Source organism: Podarcis vaucheri, assembly GCF_965113315.1.
Source record: "Podarcis vaucheri genome assembly, chromosome: Z".
Taxonomy (NCBI): Eukaryota; Metazoa; Chordata; class Lepidosauria; order Squamata; family Lacertidae; genus Podarcis; species Podarcis vaucheri.
The window spans coordinates 39,975,634-40,003,258 of record NC_138758.1 but is presented as its reverse complement, the minus strand read 5'-3'; the positions used below and the strand labels follow the sequence as shown (position 1 = coordinate 40,003,258).

The following is a 27,625-nucleotide window of genomic DNA, read 5'->3' as shown; positions in this document are numbered from 1 at the left end:
CTCCAGAGACCCCGCGCTCCCCCTGCTGGTCCCTGCTTTGGCTGTTGACTCTCTCCCAGTCTCTGGGAGCCCTATCACTTCCCTTTCCTCCGATGTCAGTTCCCTGACATCCACCTCCCCTCCAGGGCCCCCCTCTCCCCCGCCCCTACTCTCTCCTCTGGGCGGTGAGGAGCTGAAACCCCTAAAAGAATCCTCTTCATCTTCCGACGTCTCGAACATTTCCCTCCATCGGTCTTCGTTCCGACTCGCTGAATCCTCCTCCACCTCGGAATCGGCGAACCCCTCCAACTCTTCTTCTTCGTCGGTGGTGGCGAAGTATTCCCTCCGGAACCTCGCCACTGGCTGGGGTTTCCGAGGGAATCTCTGATGAAAAGTTTCAATCAAAACCTCGTCATCTACATCCTCTGCCCTGACCCAGGTGTTTTCCGACTCCGGCTCCCCTTCCCACATTACCAAATACTCTACTTGCTCTCCCCTCCACCTGGAATCAAGAATCTCCGCTACATGGTAGCTGTGTTCTTTTTCCTCCATAGCTGGTCCCCTATTGACCCTCCCCTCTCTGTCCCCTATATACGGTGACAGCAATGATCTGTGGAACACTGGGTGTAACTTCATGTGGTTAGGTAACCGGAGTCTGAAAGCCACTGGGTTGACCTGTTGCGTGACTTCAAATGGGCCCAGCCTTTTGGGTCTTAACTTCTTACAACCTCCTTTAAATGGTAACCCTTGGGTGGACAACCACACCTGGTCCCCCACCCTAATGCTTTCTCCTTCCCTTCTGGTTTTGTCTGCCTGCCTCTTATATTCCTCCTTCGCCCTGTTTAAATTAAGTTGGAGCTGGCGATGGATCGCTTCCATTTCTTCAACGAACTGTTCTGCGGCTGGAACGCTCCAGTTCTCCCCCTCCCCCCCTGGGAAGGCTCGGGGATGACACCCGTGATTGGCCAAAAAAGGGCTCATTCCCGTGGACACGTTCTCCGCATTGTTATAGGCAAATTCTGCCAACGCCAGCTTCTCCACCCAATCATTCTCTCTGTCATTCACATAACACCTCAAATATTGCTGGAGGACACCATTAGCTCTTTCCGCCTGCCCGTTGGTTTCTGGATGGCGGGCAGTGGAAAAATTCACCTCTACATGCAATAAGCTCATGAGCTTCCTCCAGAACCTGGAAGTAAATTGTTTCCCTCGGTCCGAAACCACCCTCAAGGGGGCACCATGCAATCTAAACACATTTTCCACAAACAATTTAGCGGTTTCTTCTGCTGTGACCGCATGTGAGCAGGCTATAAAGTGGGCCATCTTGGTTAACAGGTCTACCACAACCATAATGGCTGTCTTCCCTTTGGACCTGGGCAGATCAGTCATAAAATCTATTGCCACTGCCTCCCATGGTCTTTCCGGCGTGGGTAGTGGTTCTAATAAACCTGCCGGTGCCCGCCTCTCCCCCTTGGCTCGTTGACATCGGTCACACCCTCTCACATACTCCCGCACATCTTCCCTGACCTTGGGCCACCAGAATTCCCTGGTAACCAGCCACATGGTTTTGTGTTGCCCAAAATGCCCTGCTGTGGGGCTATCGTGCAGTTGCTTGAGTACCTTTTCCCTCAATTCTCCTTCAGGTACGTATAACGCTCCCTTGTAGTACAACGCCCCGTTTCTCTCCTCAAAACCCCCGGGTTTGTCTCCCTCCCTCCTGAGACCCCTGAGTTTGTCCTGGGCATATTCATCCTGCACCGTTCCCTCTATCAGTTCCCTTAGCCCCACCAATGCCGCCCCACACACCCAGCGATCCTCGGGAATGACATGGGTCTCTTCGGGTGCACCCTCTCCCTCCAAATATTCAGGTTTGCGTGAGAGAGCGTCCGCCCTAACGTTCTCCGGGCCTGGTACGTAACAAATCTCAAAGTTAAATTTGGAGAACTCCTGGGCCCATCTCAACTGCCGTTGGTTGAGCACTCGCGCAGTTCTCCAATACTCTAGATTCTTATGGTCCGTGCGCACTTGCACCTTCTGTTGTGCACCAATTAGTAGGTGCCTCCATCTCCGGAAGGCCTCATAAATCGCAAGAAGTTCCCGGTCGTACACCGTGTAGTTTCTCTCAGATTTGTTCAGCTTTCGCGAAAAGAAGGCACACGGTCGCCACTCGGACCCCTCCTTCCCCGGCTGCAGAAGAAGCACCGCCCCTATGGCTCTGTCAGAAGCGTCTGTTTCGACCCTCAGCTTTTTTTGTAAATCCACATGTAGAAGTTGTTCGTCAGAGGCGAAGGCCTTTTTCAGTTCCTCAAACGCTCGCTCCGCCTCCCCCGTCCAAACAAACTTCTTTTTGCTGCTGAGACAGTCCGTGATGGGCGCCGTCAGGTGAGCGAAGTTTCGGATGAACTTACGATAAAAGTTTCCAAACCCTAGGAACCTCTGCACATCCTTCTTAGTCTTGGGGGTTTTCCATTCCAGCACCGCTTGAACCTTGCCGGGGTCCATGGCCAACCCCTTGTCTGACAAGCGGTACCCCAGGAATTCCACCTCATTGGTATGAAACTGACACTTCTCCAGTTTCACCCACAGTCTGTTGGCTTGCAGCCTGCTCAACACTTCTCTGACGTCTCTCACATGTTGCTCCTCATTCTCCGAATACACCAACACGTCATCTAAGAAGGCCACGCAATTCTTGTAGAGCAAAGGCCCCAGTACATGGTTCATAAAGGCTTGAAAACACGCGGAGCCTGCTTGTAATCCAAAAGGCATAACGAGATATTCAAATGCCCCCAAAGGGGTGAACATGGTGGTCTTCCATTCATCCCCTTTCCTTATACGTATCAGGTTGTACGCCCCCCTTAGGTCCAGCTTTGTAAAAATCTTTCCTTTTCGCACCCTGGTCAAAATATCATCAATCCTGGGCATAGGAAAAGCCACCGGCTCTGTCACTGCATTTAGGGCCCGAAAGTCACATACCAGTCTCGGCTTGTCCGTGTTCTTTTTATCCACAAAAAACACTGGGCTACCCCCCGCTGCCTTGGACTCTCTGATGAAGCCTCTCTTCAGGTTCTTGTCAATGAACGCTCGCAACTCCTGCATCTCCCTGTCTGACATGGCATACAACCTGCCTACAGGAAGCTGTGCTCCAGGGAGTAAATTGATCTGGCAATCAAAGGGCCTATGCGGGGGTAGTTGGTCAGCCTCCTTCTCGCTGAACACGTCGCTGAGATCAGCATACTGTGATGGCACCTTCCCCTTCTCCATCACTTCCGTCCCTGCTAGGGTGGCTTGGGCCCCTGCTGACCCCTTTTCCCCCCTGCAGTGTTCTAAGCAATGTGCGGAACCGAAAGAAACCACTCTTTGATGCCAGCCCACCAGCGGATCATGTAGGGCTAGCCAGCTCATTCCCAAAATAATGGGAGCGCCTCCCAAGGTGGCCACATTAAACGCTATCAGTTCTGTGTGCCTTGCCACCCTCATTATCATTGGGATGGTCTGCAAGCTGACGCCTCCTCCCAACAGTTCTCTGCCATCGATCGTGGTCACCTGCAGGGGGTTGCTTAAGGGGATAGTCTGTATCTGGTGTTCAGCAGCAAACTCCTTGCTCATGAAATTGCAGGAGCTGCCTGAGTCCAACAGCGCCTTTATTTTTAGGGGGTGTCCATTTTGCAACTCTAGCGACACTTCAATCACTAGAGCAGGTCGAGGAGCTTCTGGCACTGGCACTTGGGGAAGGGGCACTTTCACTGCTCTTTGGCCTGGCTGCAGTGCCCTGCTGGCAACCAGGCGTTGGCTTTTACCTGCTCCGTTTCTCCCTGCTCTTCCCCCTCAACAGTTCCCACCATCCCTTGCCATTCCTTCCTCTGGGGGCAGACTCTGGCAAAGTGGCCTGGCTGTTGGCAGAGATAGCATTTCCGGGGTCCCTTTCCCTCCTTCTTCGCCCCCTCACTGGGCTTTGAAAATGCGCGCGCGCGGGCTGTTCCGATTTCCATCGGCTCTGCCGGCGGGAAAGCTGGCTCAGGAATGTCTGGAATGCGTAACTCCTTCCAACGTTCCCCTCTCCCTTCCCGCCTCTCCAAGGCTCTTGCCTCCTGGCGCGCTCCAATGGTCAGCGCAGATTTGGTCAGCTGATCCATAGACACCGCCCTGGGGCTCCTGGCCAGCTCGTCTTTCACAGCTGAAGAAAGACCTTCTTCAAATAGCATCTGAATGGGTGCTGCCGCTAAATCCCACCCCAATCTGTGAATCAGCATGGTAAATTCAGTCCAGTACTCACGGACAGATCTGCTTCCCTGCTTGCAAGCCATTAGCTGTCTGCGCACTACCCCCTCCTCAATATCGCTGGAGAACATGATATCCATTGCGCGAAAGAATTTCATAGTGTCCTTCAGGATATCGTTGTGCGTTGCCATCAGGGGTCGAACCCAATCTCGCGCCCCCTTCTCAAGATGCCCAATTACGAAAGCAACTCGGGATTCCTCATCAGGGAACTCATCAAACTGCACATTCAGGGCATATTGCATTTCAGTCCTAAAGGCATGGTAATCCTTGGGGTCCCCCCCAAACTTCTGCACTAATCCTGGTACCTTTCTGGGGAACTGAGTGGTTCTCCCCTTCTTGTCTGCATCTTGAGCCCTCCTCTCCTCGAGCCTCGCCGTCTGCAGCGCAAGTTGGACCTCCAATGCTCGGTATCTGTCTTCCAAGCTTGGACCAGCTCCACCCCCTGCGGCTCCGGCTCCTGCTGGGTCGCTCATGATGCCTTCTCCTGCACAGGCAGCGTACAGAGACTGTCGGACTGCTATCAGGGGATGATTAGCTGCTTGTGCTTAAAATAGTGCCCCTTCAGAGTTTGTGCGACCCCACAAACCTCTGTGTGTGACAGAGCTCCTCAGACATGTCTGCTCTAGTCACTTGTAGAGTCCGACAGTGGCTGTCTGCGGAAGCGCTTCCAGCAAAGAAGTTCCTTAACGGAAACGCGTCTCCTGGACTCACGACGTGACAGCTTCCGGCGAAGCATAGGTCTCCCTGCAGTTGCTTCTGACACCTCCCCGCTATTTTCGCTCGAAGTGTCTCTCACCCCTTTCTCTCCCCTTCTGCTTCCTGCCTGGGCTGCTGCGTGTCTCTCAGCATTACTGAGATCCTCCTCCAGAGACCCCGCGCTCCCCCTGCTGGTCCCTGCTTTGGCTGTTGACTCTCTCCCAGTCTCTGGGAGCCCTATCACTTCCCTTTCCTCCGATGTCAGTTCCCTGACAGGCATGATGGCTTTCAGACCATATATGGTGGCTTAGACATGTGTTGTAATAACTACTAAGAGGCCACAAGAAAGAAGGAAAGAAAGAAAGAAATGTTCCTCTGATGAGAGGGGGCTGTCTGTTGCAACTCTGCATGCTTCTCACTATTCTGGATTGTCAATCAGACTGAGCTGGGGTTGGTAATTCTATGTCGGGTGTGATTGCTTCATTAAGTATTGCAGTCCAGCAGGGCAGCAGAGTTGCCCGTCCTTAGAGGAGGTTGCTTGTTGCTTCTCTGCATGAGTCAGTGCTTCGGGATTGCCTCCTTCTCTTAGAAAACTTGCTCTGATCAGTAAATTCTTTGAAAGTCCAGAAGTGGCTGCCTCTCAGGTTAGGTAATTCCGTTGTCTCCATTCAACATTTCATGATTTAAGAATAAGATTGTGTGAGATTTAATTTGGAAGAAAACAACATATCTCTGTAATCAGGTTGAAACTAAACTCACCTTTTATAAGATGATATCCAAATATTGGTCATATTCAGGGTAGACCCATTAGAATCAATGGGTTTGACTAACTTGTGAGTATGAGTTGGTTGACTTATGCCCACAACATATGAATACAAGGGCTTATTGGTTTGTTATCCCAAACACTCCTGGGCAGGAATAATGGAAAGCAGGAGCAAGTTTACATCTCACTGAGCCAACTAGGAATGTCCATTAATTTCAGTAGATCTACTCTGAATGGGAGATTTATTTATTGCATTTATATCCCACTTTTTTCTCCAAGGATCTCAAGGTCGTGCACTTGGTTCTCCTCCTCCTCATTTAATCTCTGCAACAACCCTGTGAAGTAGAGTAGGCTGAGAGGCAGCGACTGGGCCAAGGTCACCCAGAGAGCTTGATGGCCGAGTGGGGTGGGGATTTGAACCCTGGTCGCAACACTAAACCACACTGCCTCATTGGATGCAACCCAATGTTTGGCTGGGGGTTGTTTGTCTTGTGAGCCCTCTGAGAACTACTTTTTATAGGGCAGAAACTAGATTCTATTCTATTTTCCTGTTTGATCCTGAAACTAGAAAACAAAGGTGTTTCCTTTCTTGCCCTCTAAAAGCAAGGGGAAGGGTGCCTTTTGCGTTAAGGAAAGGGGGGAACACACCCCAAAAAGTCCATTTGTTTCTATTTCGCCTAATGTTTTACATTGTTTGTTAGGAGGTGAGTCAATGACTTGAATTAATTCTAATTACTGGAGAGACATATACTGATTGAGCAAATAAAGTAGTATGCTCATTTGCACCAAGGCCATCTAATTAAATGCTAACTTTGGATAAGCTGGATGTGCGTGAAAGATTAATTTTTAAGAGGTTTTTATGACTCACTAAATAACGATTCAGTAAAATCTTTTGCATTATATATATCATTAGGCCATCTAATCTTAAAGTAATATAACATTTAGTCACTGAACTCTATTGTACAAGAAAATGTGGTAAATTATTATTATTAACAAATTAATCATTACTCCCCCCCCCCCCGGTGTGTGTGTTTGCTGCTGTGTTTGGGATTAAAATAAGCCTCCAGTGACTGAGCTGGGGTTGGGTTTTGATGTGGGAGGGGAGGTAGAGCAGAGCCCCATCATAAGGTCTTAGGGGCTACTGGGGAGGTGTTCAGGGTTGGCCCACCTATGATGCAAAGTGAGACAACTGCCTCAGGTGGCACAATCCACAAGGGCAGCAGTTCTGGCCACCACCTGCTGCTGCCCACTCAGCTGTACCCCTCACACCGCCTTTACACTGACTTCTTGGTGAATAGGAGCTGCTTACCCCTTCTTCTATGGTGGTAGTGGGGATGCCATTTTGTGGTTTGCCTCAGGTGCCAAAGTGTATTGGGCTGTTATGCAGATGAACATAGACGCGCTTCTGTCCTGCATCATGAACATGAGGCAATTGGAATGGCTACCTGGAAGGCATTTCAACACTTTACCATATTTGTCCGTGTATAAGACTAGGTTTTCCCCCTAAAAAAAAAAAAATGTAAAAATTAGGGGGCATCTTATACATGGATCCCCCCATTTTCTTAAACCTGAGTCCCCCAAAATAGGGGGCGTCTTATACATGGAAAAATACGGTAAGTCAGACATCATTGCCTTAATTCAGGCAATGCCCTCTAGATAGTACTGGGAACGACAGTTCAAGCATAGCCAATGGTCAGGGATGATTGGGTATTGGAGCCTAGCAACATCTGGAGGAGCATAGGTTAAATCAAGTAGCCCTTCAACTTATTTGCCTTCAAAATGAAAGACCGGTGCAGAATGACTTCATGTTTGACACACCCACCCACCACACAGCCAAGTTTGTAACTGGACCAATGCTGAAGCATCATCACTGTACTGGAGGTGTTGTGGATGTGCTGGAACGATGGTACCATAAGTGATGGGTGCGTAGTACTGTTAATACATTATGGACCACAGTCCTTCAGGAAATAAGCTGGATCACAAAACAAGCTTTGTTCCATGCATGGCACAATTGGCCTTATTCACTATTTTTAAGGATGAATAGAAGGATCTTCTGCATAAAGAACTGGTCGTATTTCGTCTATTGGGTTTCAATCGTTTGCCGTTATTTGTGTGGAGACAAAAGGTTTGGACTTTGACTTTCATAGAAAAGCTGACCAAGCAGTTAAGGGTATTAAATGTAAGAAAAATTGAAAATTATTTTGTATAATTATTCTGAAAAATCATTTTTGTATAAATTCGATATGGTTTTATAATAAGTGTATTAGAAAGAGATTCCAACATGCAACCTCTGGCAACGAATGTCCAATTATGGCAGGGTATATTTGGCTAACCTCTGTGTCTTATTCTCATGAGGGGAATGGGGATTACGCTAGTTGCATAGGGGCTTCTTGTGTTGCTTTATAGGAAAATTAAATTTAAATGTTTATTTTTTATATTAAAAAAACCACTGTTGTGGTTTCTGAGCAATCCCATATTAATTTATTTCACAGTACTTATATATCATTTGATTATTAAAAAAAATAAAGAAACAAAGCAATTTACAAAAGAATGAAACAATAAAATTATCAGTGAAGATAGCAGTTAAAAACAACTATTTAAAACCTTCAGAAACAATTAAAATCAAGAATAAGCTAAAATCCACGTCTGGACAGGTTTGCCTAACCAAAAATGGTTTTAGCAGGTGCCAGAAAAAGTACAGTAAAAGTGCCTGCCTGAGGTCAATAGGCAGGGAGTTCCAAAGTATGGGCACTCCCATTTTATAATTTATACATTGCTTACATGCCAAAATCGCTTCTATGTTGTTCATAGAATTTTAAAACCCTCACATGATTAAAACACACAACAAAACAATTCCATTCGAACCTTAAAAATGTCCATTATAAAAATCGACAACAAGAGAAGCCTGTTTAAGATGTAACAACTATATTAAAATGGTTAGATCAGGAAGTTCAATTCCAGGGGGGCACTTGCTTAAACAGGTGTGTCTTCAAGAGCCGGCTGAATGCCAATACCAATGGGGCCTCTTGCAGGACCCCCCCCCCCGACTTCCCTGATTCTACCAGGATATCCTGGATTCACTGAAACATTGCCAGCTTCCCTTTGGATCTGGGAATGTCCTGCTTTCCCCACTCCAGAACTGCCAGAGCTCTTGGGAGGAGGGTGAACCAGCTGAGCCTCTCCATGGCCACTGCTGTTGGCTTCCTCCCTTTTGCCACACATAGCAGCTGCTGGAGAGCAGGCGGGAGGCGAGAGGAGAGGCCACCGCTATCATAGCACAGCCCCAAGTGATGTGCTGGAACAGGGGTCGCCAAACTAAGGCCCGCAGGCCGGATAAGGCCCGAGGGACTCGTTTGTCCGGCCCGCAGCAACCCTCGCCGCCCGCTCTTACCGGCGCTGTGCTGCACGGCTGCCCACTTCTGGGTTGGAGGAGCACTGGAAATAGCTTGTGCATATGCGCAAGCGTTATTTGCGCATGTGCAAGCATTATTTCCGGTGCACATCCGGAGCGTAGGAGGCCCGTGCACACACGCACAAGCTATTTCTGGTGTTCCTCCAACCCAGAAGTGCGCCATAAATAACATGTGCACACGCGTATGGGCACGTGCTCCCCCGCCCTCTGCCCCGCCGTGCAATCGGCCCTGGAGACGCTGGCCCGAAGCGCGGTAAGTTTGCTGAACCCTGTGCTGGAACCAGCAGCTCTGGCCCTCCCGCTCCAGAAAACCGCCAGCATGGCCAGCGCTGCGAGGATCATCTCCCCGCAAAGGCTGCCCTTGCCTCCCTGGCATGCTGAAGTGAAGCCCAGTGGAGGAAAGGCTGGCGCTGCTACCACCACTGCTCCTCTGCTTCCACCCCCAGGCCATGCCTGATCCTAGGAACTTGTGAAGGACTTTCTAGAACTTTCCCAAGGAGGTGGCCCCCTGTTCCTTCTCTCAGGTAGAGAGGCAGCCCCCCTCTGAGCATATGTCAAAAGGCAGAGAGGTTTTTCCGACCTCTGCTTCAGCATCATGGCTGAGAACTTCCTCTATGAGTTAAAAGAGCTCGTTGGGCCTAGTTGCAATTTGTTCTGTCCTGTGCTCTTGTTTAGCTAGTTATTGCCACCATTTTTGTTTCCAGAGCTTTCTATTTTAGTGTTGCCATATCTTGAAGAGCAAAAAAGAGGACAGCCCGAGCCGGGGAAAGAGGCGTGCGGGGGCCACTGCCACGCCTGTGCACCTCTTTTCCCAGCTCGGGCTGGCAGCAGCTGTAGCATGCAGAGCAGCAAAATACCAAAAAGTTAGAAACTCGGCAAACTCTGGCTGTTCTGAATCTGAATCAGCTGTTTGGGTAGCAAAGTTTGGGTCTAATTCTTTGCATTCAAATAACTGAGATTTCAGATAACAAGCGTTCCAATGGTGGGAACTCCATGTACCTATGACAGAGCACGACACTTTCAAAAAATTACTGGTGGCTCCTCATGGTCTCTGTGAAGGCCCTCATATGTCTTCTGTACGACAGTTCCCATCCTAAGAGGGCATTTGATTTCTTATGTCACTGGATATAACCCAATGTTAATTCCACTCTGAGTAGACCTATTTAAGTCAGTGCTCACAGGTGACATAGGTTCATTAATTTCAGTGAGTCTACTCTGAGTAGAATCTAGTTGGCTATAACCCTTTTTTCTTGTTGAGATGCTCTAGCTTGATAGGTGTAATGGAAAGCAGAATGGAGAATGAATACATTCTCCTGTGGATTTTCATTAGGAGTTAGCATTAAATCTCCTAAGAACTCCTTTTATTGTGTGGATGAAGTCTAAAACTGGTAACTCTTCTTTATAGGTCTTTAAAAAAAAAAGCCTGGTTTTATATTTAACACGTATTGATTTTATCCTATAAAATGATTGAATAGCCGTCCCTGAAACTGCTCTGTGAGGCCGACAGACCGGATCCAGTGTCTAAATTGTTTCCTGGCTGCTGTCGTCATTGTGGAATTTGGTGTTTTATAATTCTAAAACCCGGGAATGTTAGATGAGCTTCCTAATCCTAATGAAGGCAGTGGAAAGAGAACGCACAGTATTCTTGTTGCAGTCTTAACCATTCCCCTTTGTGGGGGCCTCAGTGGTGAAGCCGCTCAGGTGCTTGAAATAATCTGATGAAACTTGAGGATATATACATCCCTGTGTACAGTAGTGTTGTGGCAAATACAGAAGTGTGGAGTCCTGTCATGATAGCCATGCCCTTTCAGATCCACACTCCTTCTAAAATGATATAATAGTAGTAGTAATAATGATGATGATACAATGGTACCTCTGGTTGCGAACGGGATCCGTTCTGGAGGCCTGTTCACAACATGAAAAGAACGCAACCCGCAGCGGCGCATTTGCGCACGCGTGGGTTGCGATTCGCCGCTTCCACGCATGTGCATGATGTCATTTTGCGCTTCTGCTCATGCGCGAGCGGAGAAACCTGGAAGTAATCCTTTCTGGTACTTCTGGGTCGCCGTGGGACGTAACCTGAAGGAACGTAACATGAAGCAAACATAACATGAGGTATGACTGTAATGTATGCATTGAACAGATCTCAGAGTCTTGCCTTTCAGCGAAATCTACTATTTTCTGTGCGCATACATGAGCAAATGATTTGAAGTTATGCGACACTCCAATATCTTCTTTCGTTGTGTTTTATGCAAAGTTCCACTGTGTGTTACAAAACTTGGTGTGTTACACCATTCTCTTGAAAGTGAAGGACCTTGTATTTTCAGGGTTTCTAAGGGTTTAGTTTTGGAGCATATCGTGGCTAAAAAACTTCCCTTTCATGCTGATTGGGCAGCTCTAGTATGCTGGAGACAGGAACCCTGCTGCGGAAATAGTCACAGGTCATTGGCCCTGTGACCCTGGAGAACTACAACACAACTGCCTCCATACCAGTAATGGGAGAGCTTCAGTTTTTCTCAGTGGGTGGTGGATCACATCTTTATATTTTTGCAAATTCACACACACACTGCATCAGTGTTTCTCAGCTTATTCTTTTTGAAATAATTTTGATTAGGTTTTCAAGAAAAAGTAAATGCATAAGCAATTATATGTTCAATAAAATATGCTGATACAATTGCATAACATTGTTCATTTTTCTCAGCTTCTGATAAGCCAAGGCACACCTTTCCCCCTTTTTTCTCCCAATGAAAAGTGACTGTACACTTTATTTATTTATTACATTTATATCCTGTCTTTCACCCATCCTGGAATTCACAGCGGTGAATGTGGGGACTCCTTTGCCGGAGGAGATCCACTTGGTGTTATCCTACGTGACCCTCACTTCCTGAAGGCTTGCTTGCTCTTAGCAGGCTTTTAAAGTTTATCTGGCTGGTGGATTTTTCTCTGCTCTATTATGTCTGCCTCATTTGTTTTTATTGTAATTTGTATTTTAACTGTAGGGAAGAAGAGTGTTTTTATGTTGTTTTATTCTGTGAGACGCTGTTGAATTTCTTCAGATGGAAAGGCAGAAGATAAATTACCTAAGATAAATATTGGGTTCCTAGATGGTCTCCCATCCAGACACACAGACCAGATCTAGACCTGCTGAATTTCAGCTCGTCATGATCACAGCAATGCTACTTTGTTCTGATGCACGCAGTTCCTTCCCCGTTTTATCCTCACAGCAACCGTGGTAGGTAGGATTGGCTGAGAGATGGAGTGTAATAGCTGAGTGGGAATGTTTGGTCCTAGTCAGACACTCACCACTACATCATATTAGTGCCATGGGCTGGCTGAGTCAGGACGATACAGATGGAGGGTTTGCCAAGGACCCAGGGGAGGACTCTAGCAGATATGTGTGTCTTTGCTGGGACTGGGGCAGCCTGATAGTGAAGATCCTGGTGGGAGGGGTCCCTCAATCTGCTGTCATGAGAACGTAAGAGGACCGTACCGGATCAGGAAACCAGCCCATCTAGCCCAGCATCCTGTTCTCACAGGGGCCAGCCTGTGGGAAACCAGCAAGCACAAGAGCTCTCTCCCCTCCTGTGGTTTCCAGCAAATTGTATTCAGAAGCATTGCTGCCTCTGACTTTTGAGGCAGAGCATAGCCATCTCTGCAACAACAGGTGTTCACAGTGCCTGTTGTGCCACCCACCCTGGCACCATCGTACACTGGGAACAGCCCGGCCTTTCCATAGGGGAATGTTCTTGTTAGAATTCCTGCTCCACGATTGCAGTCATGGGATTGTTGTCTTTCACATGATGGTGTATGTTTCGACTCCACAGAGTGGGAAGTGACGGCGACAGGATGTTTGTGTTACTGTGTTCCGTGAAGTGGGACTATTGTCCTTTGTTCATTCTCTTTGCTGTCTGATGCTAGAGAGAGGGGGAGCCATGTTTCAGTGCTCCATGTGTGTTTATATGTAAATAAAGTCAAAATGCTGAGTTGCTGAGGTATGTTATGCAAACTGCAAAGACTCTGTGGATCCCTAAGTGTGCCGATGTCTGTTGGCATCGGTCGCTATGATGCTCAGGCAGAAGAAAGCTTTTGAAGCTCCCGAATGATCGACCAGGAGGGAGGGAACATGCCAGTCGGGCATGTGTCTCTGCCAGGGTCCTACTCGAGAGTAGGCTGAGCTCCTGACAGTTCTCCCAGGCCTGGCTGCCTCTCACCTACGTCTAGGAGGTGCCAAAGCAGAAGGGAAAGGAGGCTTTTGCCTACTAGGCATAGTGAGAGATTGCAGAACACTTGCTGCACTAAGTGGTACCCACCCCATTCCTATATATAGGATAGTGAGGGGTTGTGTTGGATCAGCATCCAAAGCTTGGGGAGTTAACAGCACCTGCCTTTGTTGCAGCTGTATTTAGGATTAATTATGTGTGTTGTCTGAAGTGCCTTAAGACAGCAATTTGCATATGTACAGCAGCAAAATCTAAACATTGAAACTTTTGGAAAGAATCCTCCTTTCCGCCTTCGTTCATCAGTAACTGGGAGCCAGGACTGCTGACTCCTCTCATGGTGGGAGCCCTTCTGATACATGAGCATGCACAAACTCTCCACACTCTCTTTTATTTGTTACTTCCATTCATTGCAGATCTGCAATGGCAATACTGTGTACACTAAAATAATATATATATATATATATATATATATATATATATATATATATATATACATATATATATATATATATATATAGTGGGATTTTCAGCCATGACCCTCAGGCACCATTTGTCACTCCTATGTGTATATAATGTGTCAATTCTCATTATATAATGTAATGTGCCTGATAACTTACTTTATATAGGCTGCATCCGGTGTCAAGATGAAATAATTCAAGATGAAATAATTTTTTGACAAATTAACAGTGCCACAGGTGACAGGTCAGGACAATGTTACTTTTATTGTCCCTTTTACGCCTACTGGATTTATTGGCAGGTTTGAAGGAAACGCCAAATAGTGGGCACCCGTGTACTAAATGGATTTCCCATCTGGCTTCCTACCAAACCTATTAATAAAGTTTGCCAGTACTTGACTCATGAGAGGGACAGTGTCGTGTAATGGTTAGAGTTCTGACCTAAGACCTGGAGGACCAGAGTTTCAGATCCTTAAGTCAGCCATGAAGCTCACTGGATCACCTTAGGCTGATCACTGTTTGTTTGCCTAGCCCACCTTGCAGGAAGTTGGTAAGCAGTTAGAGACCCTTGGATTGGCTGTGCTGAGGGATAAATCCAATGCTGGCTGCTCCTTCTCCTCCAGCTCCTTGGCTTCAGGACAGTTGGTTTGGAGAGGATGCAGTAAGCCTAACAAGAGCCCATGCCCTTCATTCCAGAACCCCTACCAATTCAGTGCTGCTGCCCACAGCCCAGCCCTGACAGTGGCTAAGGCCCATAGTCACCATCCTCTGTTCTCTCCCTGGCAATATGTTTTTTTTTTTTTTTGAAAGGTAAATGTATGTGCTTAGCGCTGCAAATCCTTTGGTGTATATGCACATCAGCAATTCAGCAGCCCCAGCACTGTCTTCGTCATCTTTCCATAGAAAAGATTAACGATGATAAAGCAGCGAAGGCCCAATTTTCAACTTGAGCCTTCCAACATTAGAATGATATAAATAAGAATCATAAATCCGTTGTTCCCGGTTACAGTATTCCCTTGGCATCCTGGATAGAGCAAGGGATGGGTTCCTGGCTTTTGCAGGGGAGGGTGCAGGGGCGGCGGGGCTGGAGAGAAAGAGATTCACTGTCTGTTGATGACATGTTAATTCATGCAACTTCTTTGTCGGCAGGAAACGAAGGAATGCACTTTCTGCACTTTCAAACATTAATCACTTGCCGCTCCTTTCCTTGTCTTCTGCTCCCCCTTGTCAGAATTTGTATAATGCAAGCTCCTTGGAGGCAGTGACCTAGCATTTTAATTTATTCATATATTTTGCGATGTAGAATTTCTGTGAAGCACACTGTGATTATGGAAACTGTTAATGATAAATTTATTTCTTTAACTAGAGACTAGAGTGAGGGTTCTGCCACAGTAAATAAAACTGCTTGGTTAAGCTAAAACAGATGAGGGACCCTTGGGCTTCCAGATGTTGTTGAACTACATCTCCCATCAACCCTACCAAGCATGGCCAAATGGTCAGGGATGGTAGAAGTTGTTGTTCAGCAACATCTGGAGGGCCAAATATTTCTCATACCTGCTTCTGCTTGGACCTCAATCTGTCTGGACCTGCATACATGCTGCTGAGAGTAGTGCTGGGGTTATGACCCTGGGCGGGCAGGCTGCATTGATAACATCTGCCGACCCAGCTTAAAGTGCCCCAGCAGCACTATAAAGCCAGCCAGCCTTGGGGATGGGGCCACCCCCGAAGGGGTGAAACCAAAGGGGGTCATCCCTTTGGGGGTGGAGTGAGCACGTGGACCAGCCCCACTTGAGGTAAGATTATTGTTTTAATGAGGCTGGGCTTTAAACTTGGGTGTTTTAAATTCAGGGGTGGTGGTGTTTTACTTGAAAAAACATGCCTGGGAGGAGAGGACTGGGAAAACAGGAGTGGGAAGCAATTGCATTAGTTCATAGCAACGGGAGGTATGGTGTGGGAGGTGGGGCAGGCCAGGTAGGGGGCACACAGCACAGGCAGCTGGCGACTGTGCTGTGTGGCGGCTCCTCCTCTGACCTGAGGAATTGCAGTTGTCCTATCAGCCAGTTACCTACCTCTCTGGAATTATTCTGTGGAAGTGGCAAGTTGTATGTGGATATCCAAATCGTATACAGTGGTACCTTGGGTTAAGAACTTAATTCATTCTGGAGGTCCATTCTTAACCTGAAACTGTTCTTAACCTGAGGTACCACTTTAGCTAATGGGGCCTCCTGCTGCCGCCGCACAATTTTTGTTCTCATCCTGAAGGAAAGTTCTCAACATGAAGTACTATTTCTGGGTTAGTGGAGTCTATAACCTGAAGTGTCTATAACCTGAAGCGTCTGTAACTCGAGGTACCACTGTATATGGGAAGGCCTGTAGCACGGTGGTTGAGCACCTTCTTTGCATGCAGAAGGTCCCCAGATTCTATCCCCAGCATTTCCAAGTGGGGCTGAAAGGGAATTCTGTCTGAAACACTGGATAGCCATTGCTAGTCAGTGTAGGCATTTCTGAGCTAGATGGACCAATGGTCTGACTTGGTATAAGACAGCTTCCTATGTCTGTATGTTCCCGTATTCCTATTGCATAAAAGGAAAAGCAGAATAAATTATGTGAAACAAGTGAAATGACTCAGGTATGCATAATTCATGCACATTGCAGGGTCCATCTTTCACTGCAGAATTGGGATCGCAGAATCTAGGTTGCAGAATTGTGGTCTTTTTCAAGCACAAGATAACCACGAGGCAACCATACATGTCAGTCACCCACCCTGAGCTGGAAAGCAACCTTTTCTATTTTGTCTAGTCACTCCTTGCCAAATCATGTCTATCTGTCGTCAGTCTCTCTCTCCCTCCCTCCCTCTATATATATGTATATTGAAATCTCTTCTCCTGACAGGGCCATATTGGCACCACTGCAACCAAAATCATTGATGTCTACCTCCCGCTGCACACAAACCAGGACAAACTGCAGCCCATGACTGTGGTGACCATCGCCAATGCCAAGGTGCATGACTTGATTGGGCTCATCTGCTGGCAGTACACGAGTGAAGGACGGGAACCCAAACTCAAGTAGGCCCTTTCTTTTTCTGCTTTCTTCTCCATCCCTTCCCCCTCATCCTTCTCTCTCTCTTTCTCCCCCCCCCCCCAGCAGCCACTTTTGCATAATGAAATGGATTTCCACATCAATATTATTTTTTTTTACAGATAAATCTTGCTGGAACACCTCCACATTTATCAATATTTCCTTCCAAGCTATGCATACATCTATATCTATTTCTCTTTCAATTAAATTACTGGGTTCCATGTAATGACAAGCATATGAAGCCAGTGTTGTATAAATGAATCATCATTTTGAGATGCTCTCCCTTTTTGGGTGTCTTGTTTGTTTGTTTTTAAAAAAGATAAATCATATCTACTTCAGTGTCACCGACACTGCTTACATATTCATGTCCAATGGGCTTTTTAACCACTCTTTCACAACTGTGGGTCAAATAAAGCTGTGCTTCCCAAACTTCTAACATAACTGAGGAGCGCTGCTTCTTATTGTGCATGAAACGTTGCCCACAATCAAAAGACTTGGGAAGTGCACAAATGGGATAGGGAGGTTCCTCCCTCCAGAGATCGCTTCACAGATAAGCTAACTCAGAGTGAGGGCAAAAGTACAGAGGCTTTGTAGAACCTGGTCTCAGGATTGGCCTTTGGAGTTCGGCTGATTGTGACCAGACATCCTGGTACCGCAGTCTAGGTGGTGCTCTTGAACCATAGAGCTCTGCTTCCTAGACTTGCAGCAGGAACAGAGCAGAGGTAGCACAGGAAGTGCCTAAGCCTGATTGCTTGGGAGTCCCAGTTCAAGATGTAAACACACCCCAGCCCTATACATATCTGCTTCCATCATTAGGCAGGATTGTTAGCCGCTCTGAGCCCAGCTTCAGATGGGGAGGGCGGGATATAAATAAATTATTACTACTACTACTACTATTATTATTATTATTATTATTATTATTATTATTATTATTATTATTATACAATTGAAAGATTTTTTTAAATATTGTAAAAGTGACTTGATTGACTTGCTACAATGGAAGCAGCGGTGCCTGGCCCTGTATTAAAGGTTTCTTCCCCTTAACCTCTGTGTTTAGAGTGTTTCTTCTCCTCCAGGATTCAACCTTCTTCACAATCCTGAAATTCCATTGCATAATAAAAGCCATCTTTTGTGAGCAGTTGATGAGTTCTGCAGTTGCTATTACTTTTTGATCCCAGTGTGGGGTTTTTTTGTACCACTGTTCTCTTGAGCTCCATGTAAAATGTTACACAAAGTAATAGCAAGTCCTTCAAATGCCCCTGCAACAAAACCGTAATGTTTACAACAGGCCAACAGAGTGGGATTACTTCCTCGTTAGCCATCAGTTTATCCAACGTGCAGGTTACATTAACTTTAATGTGTCATTATTACTTGTTTGATATAATAAATACTTTAGCCATGACAGTGTGCGGATGGATCACCCGTAGTAAGCGCTCTTGGGTGAGCTGAGTTGCAACCCAAGGTATGCAGATTAATTGGGAAAATTGCAAATCAGGTAGTCGGTGAAATAATTCACTGTCGCATCCAATCAATAAACTTTGTAAATCAACTCATTTAATTCCACACACACAAAAATGATCTATATAGATCAAGCGACCAATTAAACAATTAGCATGCGCTTTGCTATTAATTAATTTAAGCATCAGTCAAGCAATTAAAACTTCCAAATTCACCCAGCTGAGTTTAGAATCCCTCCTGCCAGACGCCAAACATTTAGGCAGATCTTCCATGCCATGCTGGAATGAAACAGAATACTGGTAAAGTGGCGACAGAGAACCAGTGGATTGATCAGAAAAGAGTTTTTTAAAATAAAAAATAAAAAGAGTAATTAAAAAGTAATAGTAGGTTGTAGCCAATGCTAGTCCCACTCAGAGTAGACCACTGATAATAATAGACATGACTAACTTAAATCCACTTATTCCAGTGGGTCTACTCTGAGTAGTTGGAAACAACCTAGTTGTCTTGAGAGACAATGGAGTGTGCCTCTGGGGCTGAAGTCAAAGTGTTGGAGAATCACAGCTCTGCTGTAGCTGCAGAGACCAGTAACTCATAACTGCTGCCTCCTGCATTGTTTTTGCTTTGTTAGCAGCACTGAAGTGACCTCTCCAGGGTGCAAGCTTGGGCAGTGTGTATGAAGGTCCTAGGTTCCCGAGATAACAAGACCCCCCCCAGCATCACTGGCATGGTCAAAGGAAAGCAGAGCAATACATTTGGCACTAGCTGGAAGAAATTGCTGGAAGGAGGCGTATAAAACAGCATCCAACTGCCTTAGGGACTCCATTCTGTATTTATGTAGGGTTTATTTCTTTTCTTCTCCTGAAGATGTCCCGCAAGGCAGCGGGTAAGTCAACCCATTAGGGTTTTTTTATTTATATGCCTCTTAATACCAGTATAGGCTTCTAAGCTGCTTTATAAGTATAAAAACCAATGGCACAATTAATAAAATACACATACCTATAATTAAAATATGCAATAAAACAATCCTGTTAAAACAGTAAAGCAATTAGAACAGGAGACTCTGGTTGAAAGATCAAGGGAATGCCTGTGTAAACAAGGTGTGTCTTCAAAAGCCGGCAGGATGCCAGTGCAGATGGAGCCTCTAGTGTTTCAGCAGGGAATGCATTTAACAGTGCATACAGTTTGACATTATCTTAAGTTGGATCATTTCGGAAAATTTGAAGTATTGCCCATTTCCAATAAGCATATTTTCCATTTCCATTTTCCATTCTCTGACCCTTGCGGTATGAGTATTATTTTTTAATCATTTAAATCACATAACAATTCTGTGAAGTTCTTTATGTGAAGTACCTTGAACACCCTACATTGTATCAGTACTCCTTATGGCAATCCTGTAGTGTAGGTCAGCATCATTACCACCATAAATAGTGAATTTGTGGCAGAGGTGAAATTTGAACCAGGAAGTTCCTAATGCCACGAGAAGCAGTGATGCCATTAGTTCAAGGGTCTGTAAAAGGTGGAGAGGTCTATCCATGGCTATTAACCATAATGGCAAAATAAAACATCCAAGCACTCTGTACACTTGAAAGTACCTTTGAGGAAAAAATTGCTGCGCATTACTGAGTGCAAACCAGCTGCCTTCTCCCTTGCTAAACTTTTTTTTTAATAGTGGAAAGCAATATACAAATTTATTAAACCTCAACCTGAGACACTCTTCCTTTCATTTGCTGCAGTGAAAATGTCAGCGCTTACTGCCTCCACATTGCTGAGGACGATGGTGAGGTTGACACAGACTTCCCACCCTTGGATTGCAATGAGCCCATCCACAAGTTCGGCTTCAGCACACTGGCACTGGTAGAGAAATACTCCTCACCTGGCTTGGCAGCCAAGCAGTCCCTCTTCGTCCGGATGTGAGTTTGCACAACAGCTTCCCCCTTCCTTCTCTATCCCTCTTTCTTTATTTCCTTAACAATCTTGGTGCATGGGACACTTCCAGACAGTCACTGGTTTCAGGGGGGATTCAGTCCTACACTGACTGGCAAACTGAGATGGTGTTACTATGGTGGTTTGGCAGAACTCGCACAACAAGTTTGCTTTCCCAAAAGAGCTGACTTTTATGCACTAAAGAATAGTGACGGCAAAAGCACTAGGAAGCATGGGATAACACTCTGATGCGGCAGCACCTAAGCTCCCCACAAACAGATTGGGATAAATCCTCATTGAATAGTCAGTTGTCAACTAATCTCCCAGCAAACAGATCAAGATAAATACTCAATACTCAATAGGTGGCTCAGGGGGAACAGCCATAGTCTTCCTCAAGACCACCAGGATGCTGCTTTCCATATTTCAGGGTTAATTTACTATTAACTTCTTTCCTACCCTCGGGGCAGCATACATTGTCAGAGGCACCGTATCACCATTGTAAGAGGCAGTATGCCTCCGAATATCAGTTGCTGGGAATCACAGGTAGGCAGAGTGCTCTTGTGAGCTTCCCACACGTCTGTTTGGCCACTGTGAGAACAGAATGCTGGACTAGATAGGCCTGATCAGCAGCCTCATCTTAAGTTCTTGTGTACTCTCTTTCTCTACTTAGCAAAAATAATGCTCTAATATTTTTGTTATTTTTTTAAAAAAAGTTACGTAACCTGCTCATAAGTTCACACACCAGCTTCCATTTCAGAATCTGATTCTAAATGGGCTTGCTTTGAAGGACAAAAGCATGCCATGGCATCCGATTCAAAGACAGCATTGATGGGGGTTTAAATCTCATAGGACTAATCATTTGCTCAAGTGCTGGAAAACCCAACAGCATGGATTTAAATGTATTCCAAATTCCATCCATATGCTCATCGCTTGTTCACTGGCTCTTTTTGTCGTCATTGCATATATGTAGATTCCATGCATATGTGTGTGTTTGTATGCAGAATTGTACTTTCCATTTTGTTTCAGCTGCACACATTTTCACTGTCCTGAAGAGTTTCTGGCCCTAAGGACAGAACAAACGTCATCCGCATAACTCAGTGCTTGCAAATCTGACTCTGTTTCTCCCTTGGCAGGGACTGTGTCTGGGGAGAAGTTGAGGCTTTCCATGTGTCTGTCTTGAAATGACAGAAGTCACTAAGGGGCGGCGGGGGGGGGGGAGGATGGATGGCTTTGGTCTGCCAGCTGTGTGTGCGTGTGTGTGTAAGTGCGTAAGGTTCTGATAGATCCAGAGATTGAAAACTTGGCCCAGTGGCATTTTCAAGAGGCCTAAGAGATTTGCAGTTCAGCAGAAGGCAGACTTGAATGTACATTGGGGCCTAAGCTGCTTAGGCCTTTATAGGCAAAAAGACAACAACAACCTCATGACCAAACACTAGAAAACTAATATAATAAAGCTACTTTTACTGTTGGAGGCAGGAATGCTTCTGAATACCAGTTGCTGGAAGCAACAGAAGGGGAGAGGGCTCTTATGCTCAGGTCCTGCTTGCAGATTTCCCATAGGTATCTGGTTGGCTGCTGAGAACGGGATGCTGAGCTGGATGGGCCTTTGGCCTGATCCAGCAGCTCTTAGGTTCTTAAGCAGTTGCTCATTCTGTGCCATCTGAAGCATCCATGTCAGCAAACGAGTTAGGGCCATTGAGGCCTCTGGTTGCCGATTACTGCTGCTTCTGATGTCTGAAGCCTGTCCGTGCATTGTGCTGAATTTGTTCTTGAATACAACATGGTCAGCCAAGCTAACAATGACAGAGCCCCGCTTGGCGGTTGCCAGTTCTGGCATGGCCTGCTTTGGCAGGAAGCACTTTGCCGAACTTTGTTCTCTTGAAAAGTCCTGCCAAGGCAAACCAGCAGCCACCAGAGTTTGTTTAGAAATACCTGGTGGCAGAGGTTGGAACGTCCGTTTGATATTTCAAGGCGAGAATGAATGTCTTTGTGGTTATGGAGAGTAGTAAATAATTGAGTTTGATTAGGGAGAGGCACCTCATTATCCCCCCCACCTGTGCCCAGCTGGTAGGGGAGGGTCGAAATGAAGCCATTAGCTGTCTCTCTTACTGGCATCTCAAAGCGCTCAAATACATCTGTGTCTTATTTTCTTTTCTGGCACAATCAGTCGAGCGAGCTAAGCAGGCATGACCGAATTTGGCAAGTTCCAAGGACTCTGGCAAAGTTACACAAGGAGAAGACGGAAGGGCAGCCATCCTGGCTTTGAATGCGGCCATTAGTCTAGTGAGCTGATGGCTTTTGGAAGACAATCGGCCGGGACAAAAAGGAGTTTTGTCTGTCCAATGTCAAGCGCTAAGCTCCCCCGGCAAGCTGCTCTCATCAAGTGGGATTTTTCAAGCCAAGTCCTAACTGAGCATACACCGCCACATAAGCATATCTGGTAAACTGGGACATGGGTGTTTAGAAGGGGCTGCTCTACTCCTCTTCCATGGTCCTGGAAAGCCAGGGTGGTGTAACAGGTAGAACATTGGCAAGAGTTAGGCAAAAGAGACCTGGTTTCAAATCCTGGTTGCAGTCATGAGGATGACTTAGGGACAGTCCTTGACTCTCAGCTTCACCTGCAGCTCAGTGATAAAGCAGCTGCATTGCATGCAGAAGGCCCCAGTCTCATTCCCTGGTGTCTTCAGGTAGGGCTGTGGAAACCCTGGAGAGCCACTGCCTGCCATTGTAGACATCCCGAAGCTGGATGGACCAGTAGTCTGATTCAGTATAAGGCAGCTTCTTATGTCCCTTCTAAAACCAATGAAGCATTTCCAAGTTCTGTATCTCTGCCTGATCTTGGTAAAAGACTGGATGTGAGCTAATAAACTGAAGCCGAATCCAGACTAGGCAGGGGTGCTCCTGGTCAGTCACAAGGCAGATCAGGGAATAGAGGTTCAATCTATTTTGGATGGGGTTGCACTCCCATTGAATCGTAGAATTGTAGACTTGGAAGGGATCCAAAGGATCATCAAGTCAATCCCCTCTTAGTTCAGGAATCACAGCTAAAGAATCTCTGACAGATGGCCATCCAACCTCTGTTTAGAAACATCTGCTTAGGTTTGCAGTTTGGGTGTGGTTCTGAATCCAGCCCAGAAACTGGTTGCCCATGTTTCAGCAGCAGCCAGGAACACTCCTCAGAGTATACAATATTATTATAATTATACTATGATAATAATTAGGGGTGCATTGCAATGATCAATCCAGATCTCTCTGTGTCACCTTTTTAGCCAGATATATTATTTTATGTGCACATATATGGGCAAACGATATGTAGTGCTCAAATATCCCCCCCCCCCAGAGTGGCTTAAGTTGTATTTTTCTTGCACACTGTTCTTCTGAAACTGAAGTGCCTTGCATTTTCAGTATTCCCAAATGCTTAGCTTTGGTGTATACAGAACTCTTCCTCCTCAGTATTATTCCCGCACACCTTCTCCAGAGTGACCCCAGGAACCAATATCCTCACTGGCTGACTCACCTATCTTCACTCTGATTGGCTGAAATCAAAGGGTAGGAAGACTACTTCTCAGTGGTTCTCCTTTCATTCAGATCAGGTGGGTGTAGAATGCTGGAGACAGAGGCCTGCTGCAGAAGCAGTAATGGGTCTGCAACCCAGGATCACTACACCTCTGCCAGGAAGTTAGTTGACTGAAATAGTAACTGGGGGGGCGGCAGTGGTTAACAATTCACCCCTCTTCCTAGGGAATTATGGGAATTGTAGCTCTCTGAGGGCGATAGGGGCTTTCTAGCAACCCCCAGTACACTTAAAAAGCTACAGTTCCCAGGATTCTTTGGGGGAAGCCATAGCTGTTTAAAGTGGTATGATACTTCTTTGAATGCATAGTGCAGACACAGGGCCTTGGTTGGCCTTTCCCTATCCAATACTGTCTCCACCAGCAGCAGGCCCATGGTGAATGCAGCAATCATGAAAAAGTTTCCCCACTGCCTTAGAGACGAAAGGCGAGGAATCAGCCTCTTGTCTCCCACTCCCCTCTTCCCCCCTTTCTTCTTTTCCCTTCAAGCATTAATGGATTTGCCCAAGCCAGGCCTAAGGGTGAGCGGGTATGCATTTTTCCTCCTGAGGTGTGGACGTTCTCCTTGCTTCTCTCTCTCTCTCTCTCTCTCTCTCTCTCTCTCCTGCTTCTCCCCCCCCCCCTTCCATCCCCATTTTCCCTCTCCTGAACCTTGCCACCCTGGCTCCGGCGTCGAGGCTGTAAAGGAAGATGGAAAGCCAAGTTACCTCAGAATGATCACTATCATTAACATTCACGGGGGGTTCACTCATCATTCCTGACTGCACAGACATGGCAGCCGCTATGAAGCGTCCACAGGTGTAGCGCGATGATACATATTACATTGTGCCACAATGGATTTATGTATTCTGTAACAAAAGAAAAGTGTAATGAAAAAATACAGAAGGTAATCCTTTATTCCTCCACCACGCAATTTATCAGTAATGCCGGCGGATGATAAGTGCCAGGGATTTTCCTTTGCTTGATTTAACCTTGTCACCCAGGTATGTTTTCGTAAAATGATTGGGAGGGAAGAGGGTTAGAAGGAAGCCAGCTGTAGGGGGTTTTCTTCCCTTGGTCTAATTTCTTTAAAAAAATAATAATAAACAAACAACAAGAAAAATAGAGATGGCATGGATTTTTAATGGGTGAGGCAATACTCAATCCACATTACATTTGAGACTGAGACCTCTCTTCTCCCATCCCACCCCATCCAATCCCTCTCTCATAATACTGTAGCTCAGGGTAAAATGATTGGCCGAAAGTTTGGGATTGACATGAGGAAGGGAAATTTTGCACACTGCAGGTAACCTGTGGAACTCACTTTCACAAGGTGCAGCAACAGTTACTGGGTTAGAGGGGGGAGAAAACCACAAGCAAAATGATCATAGGGATACAAAGGTTGCAGCATTTGAGTTTGTTTGTTTTTTAGTTTAGAGAAAAGGTGATTTAAGAGGTGACATGATAGAAGGTTATAAAATTATACATGGCGTGCAGAAAGTGGATAGAGAAGAGTTTCTCCCTGTCTCTAAACTCTAGAATTTGCAGACATCCAGTGAAACTGACAGTTTTGGAAAATTCAGGACAGATAAGAAAAAGTACTTCTTCACCGAGTGCAGAGTTAAACTATGGAACTCGCCACCAGCCTAGATGGCTTAAAAAGAGGACTGAAAAAATTCATGGAGGATAAGGCTACTAGCTACAATGGTACTAGCCTCCATAATCTGAGACAGTAATGTTTCTGAATCCTAGTTGCTGGAAACCACTGGAGGAGAGAGAGGTCTTGTGCTCTGGTCTGGCTTGTGAGCTTGCCTTCAGGGCATCCAGTTGGCAATTGTGAGGACAGGACAGTGAATTAATTGATCTTTGGCCTGATCCTAGTCGGTATTCTCTATTCTGACCAACTCTATACAGTGGTACCTCGCGAGACGAATGCCTCGCAAGACGAAAAATGCACAAGACGAAAGAGTTTTCCGTTTTTTGAGTCGTTCCGCAAGACGAATTTCCCTATGGGCTTGCTTCGCAAGACAAAACATCTTGTGAGTTTTTGCAAGTTTGTTTCCTTTTTCTTAAAGCCGCTAAGCCGTTAATAGCCGCTAAGCTGCTAATAGCCGCTAAGCCGCTAATAGCCGTGCTTCGCAAGACGAAAAAACCACAAGACGAAGAGACTCGCGGAACGGATTAATTTCGTCTTGCGAGGCACCACTGTATTGACAGTCTCCATACAGACTGACTCTCTGGGGATTTAGTCGGCAGCCTTTCCCAGCCCTTCCTGAAGAAACCAGGAATTGAACATGGAATGTTCTGCATGCAAAGCAAGTTCTCTACCACTAAAGTGTATTTTCCTGTGTTTGGCATTGTAGCTATGCTGCACTTTGACTTCCGCTAGTGGTGGAAGCAGTAGGCTTCTGTAGCAGAAGGCCCATCACCAAGTCACAATAACAGAGGCAAGATGTTTCTAAGGTATGGGGAGCTGCAGAGAATGGTTCAGATCTCATGTTTTGTACTAGACCAAGTTGGCTACCCTTGACAGAGACAGGAACTCCTGTTGGCTGCGTGATCTCAAGATGGTGGTTGGGGCAAAAGAAGGTGAAAAAGAGAAGGTGCCGTTTTAAAGAGTTTGGGGTTTTGTTTCCAACAACAAGATAATACTGTATTGTGCAACATCTAGGAAGAGATAAAGAATCCCAGTTATAATGGGAAAATGGAAAGGGGCGTAAACAAGCAAAAGAGGAAAGGATTAATGGCACAATGAGGAAAACCTGAACCAGAAGGAGAGATCTGAGTGTAGAGAGCACACCAGGAAGACAGGAAGGAGGCAGTGCCAATATTCCATGTACGCCTGAAAAGGCAAGGACTGTGGTTTCTGCCCAGGACATCTTCGGGAATCACTGCAGGCACTGGATGTCCTGGTGCTGTGTCTCCCCCCCCCCTTCCAACAGCACCTCCCTCCCTTGCCGCTCCCTGGCCCTTCCAAAGCTTGTCATCCCTCAACTCTTGGAAGACCGACATCATGGCCCTGTCTGGCCAGGCTCCAGAACAAACATCCCGGCGTTTACAATTTCAGGCTGCACGTTATATTCTGCAGCCGTTGCCAGGGCCTCACTTACTCAAATAGTTCCACTAAATATAGTCAAACGCAGGGCTTTCTCCTCTCCTCTCCTCTCCTCCACCAACCCCCGGCTCATTGGCCTGTGCTTCCCTCCCCGCTTTTTTGTCTTTCTTATTTTACTTTGATCAGTAAAATAAACTTTTAAAGATTGGTTCTGGGATGGGCTCCAGGTTCTGAGGTAAAGGATGGCTGGGGTTCAGCCATGATTCAGTAACGGAGTGCTCAGAGCAATTAACTTGACAGCTTTCAGGCCATGTTGCTCACAGAGCACAGGCAGACTCGAGTTAAGGCAGGCTTTAGCAGGGGGCTGTGGTGTTTTTACTCTCGGAAATGGGGCTCTGTCTTTTTTTGCAGGGAGTGTTCAGGGGAGGTGCCTCTCTGCACAGAAGCCCACAGGTAGGAACTGAGGGCGGCAGCACTCTACCCTCTCGTGCGTTCCAGCAACTGTCATTCAGATGCATCTTGCTTCTGGCAATGGCTGCTAGCCATTGATAGCTGTTCCCTGTGCCTCCTCACAAAGCTGCCCCCACTCGCATCCCTGGTAGCTCAGAGACTCTTCATTTAGGGCCAGTTCAGAGGATCCAAGTTGTAACTCTTTTTCTGGACTGTACCACTTTCTGGCTATTTATGGGGAGTGAGGAATGCGTGTAGAGTGCATGTAGAGGTGACGAACTAGCATGTCAGGAAGAAGGCTGAGCTA

At 46.4% G+C, this 27,625-nt stretch overlaps 1 protein-coding gene and 1 long non-coding RNA gene across 11 annotated transcripts in view; one reads left to right on the top strand and one right to left on the bottom strand.

The window, feature by feature from the left end:
• The window catches only part of MAPKAP1 (MAPK associated protein 1), a 199,567-nt gene that overhangs the window by 61,150 nt on the left and 110,792 nt on the right, over positions 1 to 27,625 (top strand). For all 10 annotated transcript variants that reach the window (XR_014215512.1, XM_082207708.1, XM_082207706.1 and 7 more), the window contains exons 5-6: positions 16,696 to 16,868; positions 20,073 to 20,249. Coding sequence is in view for 9 of the 10 variants with exons in the window: in XM_082207708.1 (XP_082063834.1) it covers positions 16,696 to 16,868; positions 20,073 to 20,249 (350 nt within the window). In the remaining variant the exon portion in view is untranslated. The remainder of the gene's footprint in view (positions 1 to 16,695; positions 16,869 to 20,072; positions 20,250 to 27,625) is intronic.
• On the bottom strand, positions 24,908 to 27,015 carry LOC309523724. Its single transcript, XR_014215569.1, has 2 exons — positions 26,017 to 27,015; positions 24,908 to 25,717 (listed from the first exon to the last, which is right to left on the bottom strand). It is a non-coding gene; the product is annotated as an uncharacterized lncRNA (long non-coding RNA).